General features: G+C 46.1%; 1 protein-coding gene across 1 annotated transcript; it reads left to right on the top strand.

Moving 5' to 3' along the window:
• Positions 1–978: 978 nt before the first annotated feature.
• On the top strand, positions 979–8,656 carry LPAR3 (lysophosphatidic acid receptor 3; the record flags this gene model as incomplete). Its single annotated transcript, XM_084211366.1, has 2 exons — positions 979–1,714; positions 8,266–8,656. The coding sequence occupies 2 exons, from the start codon at positions 979–981 to the stop codon at positions 8,613–8,615; spliced, it is 1,086 nt and encodes a 361-aa protein (XP_084067492.1). The 3' UTR covers positions 8,616–8,656.
• Between the last annotated feature and the right edge of the window lie 2,813 nt (positions 8,657–11,469).

The raw sequence follows: 11,469 nt of genomic DNA, 5'->3' as shown, positions 1-11,469 counted from the left end.
ATGGGGCCCAGCAGCCATGGGTAACTGCTGTCAGATCTCCTGTGTAAATTAGTGCAGGCTCACAGAAAAGGCAGTGAAATTGCCCAAGCAGCTGGCATTGACCTCTCCAGAGCAGCAGAAGCGTGATGTAATCTGGAACTTGGACTCCCTCTCCATCATCAGGTTTAATAGCCCCGTGTCCAAAATGGTGCTGAGTGGGTGTGAGAAATAAACCCCGGGGCTTGCTTTAACCTGTGCTTGGGTAGGGAACTGGATTTTGGTTTTAAAGACAACTGGGCTGTGTGGTGCTTGAGAGCCCAGCAAAATAATTCCTGGCTTTAGAATAGTCAAATATCTAGAAAATATTTTTCCCTTTTCAGCACACTGACTTAAGTCCTCTAGTAGTGAATAACAGATATGCACTCAGAATAGATATGCATCTAGTATCTTATATACATACATTTTTTAATATATAATTGATTTTTTTTCCTGTAATTTGCCTTTCATTGCTTAGTCAGTAAAGTGGCAGAATTCTGATTTATGCTTCCCTATCCCAACTGGCTATACTGAGGAATGGAAATAATGATGGGGCTGTGGCTCAAACATGGGATTTCACAGCAAGAATGGCTTGGCTGTTGCTCAGATTTTCTCCATGACCTCCAGAAAGTAATTTTTTTAACTTCCACTTTGTTGCAAAGTGCAAAGTGCAAACTTCCACTTTGTGCAAAAGAACTGTGCTGGAATTTTTTAAGTAGGAAAATATTTTTAAATTCCTGATTCAGCCAAGCATCATGCACCATGGTCCTCCAGAGTATCTTCTGTGTCAACCCTGTGCAGTTTGAATTTTTACTTAAGGCCTCCAAGTCTCACGTCCCTGTCACAACCCCTTGTCCCCCAAAAAGGAAGCTATGGTGATTGAAGCAAGGACTATTAGCGGATTGTTAATCTTCCTCCTTTTTCCCTTCCACCCTCCCTAGGATGCAGGGGCTTTAATCCAGGATGAACGAATGCTACTATGACAGGCGCATGGACTTTTTCTACAACAGGACAAAGACGGACACGGCGGATGAGTGGACAGGACCGCAGCTCATCGGCGTTCTGTGCTTCGGCACCTTCTTCTGCCTCTTCATCTTCATCTCAAATTCCTTGGTCATAGCAGCTGTGGTGAAGAACAAGAGGTTTCATTTTCCCTTTTACTATCTCCTGGCCAACCTGGCAGCTGCAGACTTTTTTGCTGGAATCGCCTACGTGTTCTTGATGTTCAACACGGGCCCGGTGTCGAAGACGCTGACGGTCAACCGCTGGTTCCTGCGCCAGGGTCTGCTGGACACCAGCCTGACGGCGTCCCTGGTGAACCTGCTGGTCATCGCCGTGGAGCGCCACATGTCCATCATGCGCATGAAGATCCACAGCAACCTCACCAAGAAGAGGGTCACCTTCCTAATTATATCCATCTGGGCCATCGCTATTTTCATGGGCGCTGTTCCCACCCTGGGGTGGAACTGCCTCTGTGACATTACTGTCTGCTCGTCCCTGGCGCCCATTTACAGCAGAAGTTACCTGGTGTTCTGGAGTGTCTTAAACCTGGTTGTCTTCTTCATTATGGTGGTGGTTTACATAAGAATCTACATGTACGTCCAGAGGAAGACCAATGTCTTGTCCTCACACACCAGCGGGTCCATCAGCCGGAGGAGAACCCCTGTGAAGCTTATGAAGACTGTCATGACTGTCTTAGGTAAGAGACTACAAACCATGGTGGGCAAGGCTGGCAGTGCCAGTGAATTGGTTTGTGTTGGCTTGGTTTAGTTTTTATTTGAAACAAACCAACAAAAAACTCCACAAAAATTGCTCAGCCCTCCTAACACAGAGAAACCTCACTGAACTTTCAAGTGCTGGAGGCATCTAGAATTCTGTGAGCTTTAGACACTGAAAGAGCTGTTGCACTATGCAGAAACATGAGACAGAGGACTGGTCAACACATAGAAGAAAAGTGTAGGTGCCTTGTTACAAAACAAAGATTTTGAAGGTAAAGGGTTTTGGCTGTTTTTTTTTTCCTTTTTTTTTTTTAGCAGAAAGAGATGAAATCACTTTGGAGAAAGGCTTGTGAAGATTTATAACCACTTAGTAGAACATTTTCAAAATAATGTTTTTTATATTTGCCCAAGGCCACAAGCACTAATATGCTGGGTGTTGATAGTTTTCTTTGCACATCTTCCTCTTGGCTGGTTCCTGGGCATAGAAACTTCTTCCCCCTAGAAATGCACCTTCCCTAGGGAAAGGAGAGAATGGCTGGTGGGTCTGTGACTTTGATAGAGGTTTGCTTTTCAAGGGAAGGATTCACCTTCATTATGTGGATATTGCATGGTGCAAAATACTTCTAGATAATGATGGCACAGTCTAGCCTTAGGTCTCTAAATCACAGCATGAGATTTGCCCTGGGCTCCAGCCTAAAGACACTGTTGATTCTTGAGCAGCTCGGATCACTTCATCAGGGAATTGTGATGTAGTGCACATTAAATTAGAGATGAACAGATCAGCTGACTGATCCTTGGAACAAACATCAGCTGTAGCAGCCAATTTTCTCCAGAATGACTTGAATCTGAGCAAGATGTGTCCTGGAAACCAAATGTTATGTCAGCAGGGCTCCAGGTGGAACTGGGGATACACTGAGACATTTGTGCAGCTGGCCTCAGGTGGTGGTGGACTCTAAACCCATAAATATGGCTTTACTGCTCTAACAGCTGTTCTGAGGTTATATGAGCCAGTGCAGCAGAGCTGCAGCTTTTGGGAAAGCTGGTGGTCATGTGTACCTGGGACACAGGTGTGTCATACTGCATGGTAGTATTAGAGAGCTCTGGGAGAAAAGGGTAATTTTTCAAGGAGGTAGGACTTGCCAGGGTAGGAAGGTCAAGTTGAGGACACTTTCGTCCCGTTGCAGTTTTTGGATGCTCTTTGCACAGTCTGGCATCTGATTTTATTGGTTTTTTTCTGAAATAATAGTGCTGTGCTACGTAACACCTTTGTCTATCAAATGATGTCTTAGAGAGCTTCAGAAGCTGAAATCCATTCAACTTCCCAGTGCCTGACTTTGTGAAACAAAGTAGACTGGTAGTTCAAGCATGTACAAGGTTCTCACTTATACTTCTGTGTCTTCTGGAGTTGGCTTGTCCGCTGCCAAAGGCTTTTCCTTCCAAATCATCCCCCAACTGTTCTTTAAGAGTCAATTTGGTGGTTGCTCCTGTCCCTCTGCCCTTGACTTGCAGGAGCAAGATTTGATCTTTTGCCTAAGCTCCCATGCAGTGAAACCTAAACCATCCCCCTGGAAGGAGAAAATCCCTGCAGAAAAACTCTGAATTGCTCCAAATGAGATCCTGCCCTAATGCATAGGGATGAGCAGACTGTAGTCAACTGCTGCATTGGAAAGAGACAGAAAACAGAGCACTTGTAGAAAGCAATTCTCTGAGCATCTCTGTTGAAGCAGAACTGCACCCTGCAGCTGATGTGGGAGCCGCAGGGGCAGGGATGGTGGCAGCCATTCCCTCATCCCTCGAGGTCCTTTAGCCTGTGGCAAGCCTTCAGTGCTCTCTGTGACTGTGCTGCTGGGTGGAAATAAACCCCACTCAAAATCTCATTTGGTATTTCTTTTCCTGGGGAGTGGAGCCTTAGGACTATGGGTTGATTTGAGGTTCAGCATTAGCTTCCTCTTACTCACAGCATATGGCTTTTCAGCCATGAAATTGAACTATAATTCAGGCAGAACATTTAATGTTATTGTGTGCTGGACTAGGCAAATTTAACTTAGCCTGAGTGCTGCTTTAGAGATCCTAATTTTGTATATTTACTTTGTCAGTCAGAAACAAAACTGAAACAGAGCCTGCTTCCAAAGAAGTTAAATTAGTGCTGGTGTTTCTGGGTGTACAGTCTACTTGAAGCTCATGGGTCAGAGGAAATGTATCTTGCCATGTTCCTTCATATCATTTCCCCAAGTTTTGACCCTGAGGGGCTTTTTATAACCATTTGCTTCCAAGAATAAGAATGTATTTTTTAAACAGTTTGAAATGTGCTCTCCTGGCCAAGTCATTCAAGCACTGTGTGCAAAATGCATTAAAAACCAAATAGCTTGTTTTCTGGACTTTCCAATTACCAGGAGTCACCAAGTGACCAAAGTGATTATTCCAAAATTCTGCTTATAACCACTGATGCAAGAGCCTAGAGTTATATGCAGCATGTGGGTTTTGCCCAAAGCAGTTACTTTAAATGTTTTCTTCTGAAACATCTGAAAATGCTTTGGAGTACACACCTGGTACCATCTTAACTAAAAGCCCATTCCAAGATGCAGTGCTGGATAATGCATAATAATCCCCAACATCCTTGTGCGTGTTCTCTATTGCTTTCATGGGAGGTTCAGGACCAAATCCCTCTCCTCTGCTGCTCTGTGGAAGGAGACTGTGTGTAGCTGGGTACTGCTGGCATGCTGCTCCTCCCAGCTTCCTCCTGCTCCCTTCTTGGGAAGGCTGGGCTGTGGCTGGCTGCCCTTCCAGCAAAACATCCCTGTCCTCTCTGGGTGCTCCCCTCCTGTGGCCCTACAGTTGAGAGCTGGGGGAATCGAGATTTTTGTGTCATTTCATGGATTCCTGGTGACCACAGCTTGTGGTGGCTTTTTGCACCATCACTTAGGCTTGGAGGGTCTCTTCCAGAGGCTGGGAGTCACGTCTCTGTCATCTGCATGTTCCTGCCATAACCCCTAAAATAGTCCATCATGGCATAGGAGTGAGGCTTTCCCCTCAGCATGCTGAACCACAGGGTGTTATCCAAATGTTGCAAATGGAAGATGTGAAACCAGGAAAAAGGGGCTAAAATCCTCTTGGGCTGACCTTGTGGCATGATCCAGCTCAGCCTGTGACTGTAGCTTTGAAGAAGAGCGGCTGCAGGTGTGGGGGTACGTGATTTTCAGGTGGTTGTGTATGTGGTAGCTCCTCTGAACCTGGCAGTGAGATTCCTGCTGAAATAGCAGCTTTGGAGGGGATGATTTTCAGTTTCAGTGAGTTTATAGTTTAATTGGTAACTTGCTGTTTTAACTTCCAGATGCCAATGCACATGTGGCGTTGGCATCTGGAACCTACTGCACTTTTTTTTTTTCCTCTCAGCTCAGGGACAGCCTTGATGTGCAGGAGTTTGTGAAATGATGCTGTTGAAGCAACAGTAGTGCTTCAGATCCACAGGAATTAATTTTTAAACAGAGATGATGTAATCTGCAAGAAATTCCAAGAAATCTAATGGAAAATCCTCAAACTAAGCTTGAGGCATTGTGATCTCCCATAATCTGGTGAAGGGACTCTGAGTTGTTCTAATCTATGTGGCACTCAGGCCATATTTCATGTCACTTTTATGAATTTTAATGTGTCCCAGAAGTTAAATTATTTTTGGAGTGTGTCACTTTGTCAGGGAGGGGAGCTCCTATGGGATAAATATTCTGCAAACAAGAAAATTGCCGAAGGGCTGAGACTAAGGTATATTTTTATGCTTAACCATGGCTCTGAAAGCTTGGTGGTAAAAATAACAAAATCTGAGCAAGGCTGAGAGTCTGAGACGTGCCTCACTTACATCTCTGTGGTGCTAAGAGCAAACTGTGGTTTTGATGGAGTCAAAGAAGCAGCCCCAAGAAAGCATTATCCAGGAACTTGGACACTGTCCCTGCATTGCCCTGTCCTTGTTTCCAGTCGTGGGAAATGTGGGGAGACATGCCTGCAGGTGCCTTTTATCTTCCTTTACTTTTGAAATCTTTCAGGGTTTTGCTTGTATAGATAGACAGGGACACATCCTATGAGTTTGTGACTACTCCTGCCTGCAATCTTGGGTTCTGTTTGAAGGAGGGATTTCTGTGTCTTTTGTTAGATGTGCCTTTTGGGGTCTCTTTCCTCTCCTGCTGACTTCCATAAAAGCGTGGCTGCACCTTGCACTCTCTATGGTACAAGTGGTCAAAATGCTTTCAGTGTCAGTTCCAAGGAAGGTTTGTTACCATCTCAGTTTCTGCACGGAGCTGGTGGATTGGCAGCTTTGCCTGTGAGCCTTGTTAGTGAAAGCTCTGTGTCTGAACACTTGCTGAGACACTTACCCAGGCATAGTATTGTCTGGGCAGTTGGGTTGCAGCACTTCTTAAAACTACCAGGATTTGCTGGTGAACCCCAGGACAGCAATTCTGTGGAGTGTTTTGTCCATTGTAGATGATAAGAGAGAGCTGGTGCCCTGCTCACAACTGCTTAGTCAGCATGCAGGAGCCAAACCAGTGTGTAGTACAGAGACTGAGCAGGGAAAACAAGTGTTGTGGTGGCAGCAGGCAGCTCCCAGTGCCAGTGGGCAATGGAGGAATGTTACTGATGTTAACCAGTATCTCAAAACTAACACCACGAAATTAGCACTTAGCATCACAAAATCTTGGTACGGCAGAGTAGAAAATTCAGTTTCTGAAGAAATGGTCTCTTGCCTTTCTATTCAGTGTTGTCTGGAACAAAGTAAATCAGCTGAATTTTGTCTGTAGTCCAGGAGCAAATGGTTGCAGCAAGATCCACAATACCCTGTCCTGGATACATTTTTCAGCAATCCTAGTGCTTGCTAAATCACACAAATCCCCCTAACATACCATCATGGCCTGCCTGTCATATGGGCAATGCCCACTTCAGTTCTCAGCGGGGAGAAGTGTCGGCGCTGCTGATCCCAGCCTGGGTGTGCAGCACGGCTGGCACTGCCCCTGGCACTGCCTGGCTCTGCTGGGCACTGCCCCAGGCACTGCCCCTGGCACTGCCTGGCTCTGCTGGGCACTGCCCCAGGCACTGCCGGGCTCCTGCGGTGAGCCAGGCTCCCTCCCACTGCTGCCTTCCACAGCTTGGAGAGGGGAACATCAGCAGCTTTGAAAAGATGCGGGGGACTTGCTTGTTCTACCAAAATTGTTGAACAGATATCCACATCCCCAGAGAGCTTTTAGGCATGTAGATGCTATTATTTGTTGAATTTTTTTTTCCTAAGCTCCAAAATGGGGAAACTCTGCTGTGATAAGTGGTTGGAATTGGTACATTGTTCAAACTGTGACTGCTGGGCAGAGTTGTAATTTTCTATTTCTGTATGTCAGACAGCAATTGTGGCTTGTGCTAAGTTAGTATTACCATGCATATGGCTACTCCTTCCCTGGGCTCTGGGCAAGGGATCACGGGGGACCAAGGGGCAGATGGGGCAGCCCAGGGCCCCTCTCCAGCTTGTGGCTGAGGCTGCATTTGGTAGCAATGTTACCCCTGCTCACCCTCACTTATGGTGTGGGTGTGCAGGAACATGGGAAGGTGCAAATGCAATATTGAACTGCCTTCTAAGCTGTGGTTTTAATGCTTTCTTTGTGCTGTGTTCAGTCTAAGATCTCTTCTACCTCATTCTCCCTTTAATTTTTTTTGCCTCTCTTGCAGTGTTTTCTCTTCCCCCACCACTAAGCACTGACTTCCTCATACTTTTTCTGTTTTGCTTTTGTTTTTTTTTTTTTTTTCCCACCCCTTCATTTCTTTGCCCTGACTGCTACACTTCACCTTCACCAATTCACCTATTTGTTCCTCCTCTCTTTTCCTGTGTAACTAAATTTCTTTCCTGCAGCTGAATTACTGTGTCTCAGCATGCAGAGCCGGGGAGGGAGCAGTGGCAGGAGGTGGGCTCAGCTCTGACTGGGGAGCCCACAGTGCTTGTGTGTTGCAGGGAGTGGCACATTCTACACCAGCTGTGGGTTTCCCTCCCAGGACATGTGTAAATTATTTGACACCTGTCTTATTAATTGGCACTGCAGAGTCAGCTGTGGGGTGGCAGGAGGCCTGTCTCTTTAGATCATATTATGGCAGTGGTGGAAGTAAACCACCTGATATCTTCTCCTCCAGTAGATGAAAGAGATGAAATGTGCCCCAGTGTCAGTTCTCTGCTTTTAAATGCTCCAGAGCTCTTGTTTATTTATCAGCATGGATAAATCATTGTTGTGATGACCTTTTCCCATGTGTGGTTGGGTTGATGCTGTCAGCAGCTCAGATTCTTGCTCCCTGCAGTCTTCTGAGAGCTGCCCTGCCTCCTGCTCGGGGCTTGGCAGAGAAGCTGTAGCAGATATAATCTTCCTACTGTCATTAGAATTTTGTCCTCTCCTGCTTTTCTCATTTTTGTGTAGAATTTTGACAAACTGAATAATCTTGTAAGATGTTAAACACTTCAAAACCCTAGAAGTTTGAAGTCAGATTTGTTTTTTTTAATTGTCTCCTATATTTCTAGGTGCCTTTGTTGTCTGCTGGACCCCTGGCCTGGTCGTCTTATTGCTCGATGGACTGAACTGTACTGACTGTGGGATTCAGCATGTTAAAAGGTGGTTCCTTCTCCTGGCCCTGTTGAACTCTGTCATGAATCCAATAATTTATTCATACAAAGATGATGAGATGTGGGCTACCATGAAAAGGATGATTTGCTGCTCCTCTGAGGATAAGAGCCAGGAGAGACGCTCATCCCGGATCCCCTCGACAGTTCTCTGCCGGAGCACGGATATCTCGGGCCACTACATTGAGGATGGCATTATTCAAGGGACAATTTGTGGAAAAGGAGATCTTGGTGACAAAGGAAACTCCTGAGCTATGCAAGGGACTGACTTGGCTGGAAAAGGAGAGGGGGAAGGGAGAGGTTTTGTAAGAGGAGATCGACTGGCAAAGCTAGTAAACAATATATCCACTTTGTTCCAGAGCCTCAACTCCAGTGTTAACAAAAGTTCTTATAAATAATTGCCTGATGGAAAAACACTTTGTAATGAAGAAAACTTTCTGTACTGCCATCCTTTTTGTCTTTCAAGTACATGAAATTGTTTTTTCATGTGAATGGAATAAATACCTCTCAGAGACTTCTTGTGCATGGAAACAAAGTGTAAGCAATGTAAAGAGACCCTCCTTAAGCTCCTGCAGACAGAAGAAACCTGCCTGACTGTGCAGGTTTGGCATTCATTGAGTATTTATGCTTCGAATAGTTTCTGTGCATCTTGAGGAGCATTGCAGCTTGGTTGGACAGAATTGTGACCTGTTTTCTTGGTTTGTGAATTTCACGAAATAGTTCATGCTTACCTCTTCTCTTCCTCCTCCTTATCTTGCTTTCAAAATAAGTAGTTTGATAGTTTATTAAAGCTATGCCAGAAACCTGGCTGTGATGGGAGAGCCAGACCAGGCATCAATGTGTGTAAGTGTCTGACCATGGACTGTCAGGATCTGAGAGTACAGAAAGCACAAAAGCCATTATTTCTGGCTTCCACAGTGGGGTGAGTGCTGCAGGCAAAGACAGTGCACTCTCTGCTGCTGTTGTGCAGGCAGGCATTGAGGGTGGATTAACAGAAAAGCAGCGAGGCTGTGTTCATTATGTTCATTTTTTACTTCCCTAGACAACATCAAATGGGTGTGCTCGCTCCTCTTTACCTGCTGTGCCACTGAGGGAAATGAGATCCAAACCTCTGGTTTTCAAGGGAACTTTTAAGGGAAGTTTAAATACCCATATGTCCATGCTCAGTCAAGCTATTTAAAATAGAAATTAATTTACAGCCAAACAAAGCTGGAAATCAATTTAAGCCCCTACCATAGTACAGTATGCATTGATTGTCAGGCCTTGTCTGGACCACATTTAACCTCTGGTTGGCAAACAGATCTTACTGGAACAGGTACTTGAGGAAGGGGCCATGAAGCAGCGAGCCGTGGAGGGCTTTCAGCATTGTGACTGATCAAATCTCCTGGAGTTGGACTCATGGACTGTGCTCCAACAGAGAGTCCAGCAATACAGAGCTCTACGGTAAACTTCTATTCAAACTTTCAAATTAAAAACTGGATTGTAATTTCTCAGTACTCTACAAGACTGGTTCATGCTGTCTGGTTTCAACAGCAGTGAACTCCCTGTTGCCATTTTACTTCAAGAGGAGTTTCCTGTGCTGTCTCCTAGAGAAAGTCTGATCCCCAGAATCAAGGCAGGTTACCACAACCAGAGGTCACTTTGAAAAGTTTTGGAAGTTTTGGCCGGTTGGAATTATCAGAGAATAACACGAAGAGCCAACACCAAGGACATATTTTATGAAGCTGAAAGATAAAGGTCAGATGCGGTTTGGACAGATTCTTCCTTTGGTGCCACTTGCATGTGGATATCTGGACTGTGTTGGTCAAAACAGAACCAGCCCTTGGCTCAAAGGCTGAGCAGGGGATTTGCAGAATGCACTGGGGGATCTCACAGCAGCCCTTAGCATGTCTTGCAAACTCAGTAAGGTCCTGTTCAGAGACCTCTCCCATAACATGCTCATCCCATCCCATCTTGCAGGGATGTGGCCCAGTATTGGAGGTAGATGCTGTATTTGAGCAACGCTAAAAATGTTTACACATTTTTTGCTATTATAATGCAATTTTTTGTGCAAATACTACTTCACTGCTTTGGTGTTCTGAAAAGCATGTAAAGTGGTGCTTTGTAGAGGCGGTGGTGTGGTGGGTTGAGCCTGGCTGGAGACCAGGTGCCTACCAAAGCTGCTCCATCACTCCTCTCCTCAGCTGGACAGGGGAGAGAAAATAAAACAAAAGGCTCATGGGTCAAGAAAACGACAGGGAGAGATTGATCACCAATTATAGACTTGACTTGGAGAAAAATTAAGTTATTACCATACACATCAGGGTAGGATAATGGGAAATTAACCCAGATCTTAATGCTTTCCTCCCATCCTCTGTTTTTCTTGGGCTTAGCTTTCCTCCAGATTTTCTCTATCTCCATTCCACAGTGGTGCAGGGGGACGGGGAATGTGGTCGGTTCATCAGTTGCTGCCACTCCTTCCTCCTCATCGTGAGGTTTCCTCAAACTTTTCCCCTCCCCTTGATGGGGCCCCTCCCACAGGAGACAGTTCTCCTGAAATTTCTCCAACAAGGTGGGTCCCCCATGGAGTCACTGCCCAGCAGACCAGCTCCAGCATGGGCTTTCCGTGTGCTCACAGCCTCTTTCTCCTGCACGGGATTCTCCACAGGCTGCAGGTGGATCTGTGCTCCACCATGGGCCTCCACGGGCTGCAGGGGAAGCTCAGCTCTGGTGCTTGGGGCACCTCCTGCCCACCTTGGTGTTGGCACCGTTGTTTCTCTCACCAACTCTCACTCTCCTCTTCAGCTGCAGTCACACCGGTTTTTTATCCATCTTAGATGCATTATTGTGGATCTGCTGCCACTGCTGCTGATGGGCTCAGCTTTGGACAGTGGTGGGTCTGTCGTGGAGCCAGCTGGCATTGGCTCTGTCAGACACAGGGCAGTTTCTGCTGCCTTCTCACCAAAGCCACCCCTATTTCCCGTCCCCAGGCTGCTAGAGAAACCTTGCCCTGCAAAGCCACCCCGGGTGGCCTGGCCAAGGCGCAGCATGCAGGCACCCCTGTCCCTCTGTCCCCACATCCCTACAGCTACTACAGTCGGTCTGAGCTGGGCTGAAGCTCTGTAT

This window comes from Fringilla coelebs (genome assembly GCF_963513975.1).
Source record: "Fringilla coelebs genome assembly, chromosome: 9".
Taxonomy (NCBI): Eukaryota; Metazoa; Chordata; class Aves; order Passeriformes; family Fringillidae; genus Fringilla; species Fringilla coelebs.
This window is presented reverse-complemented; position numbering and strand designations above follow the sequence as displayed.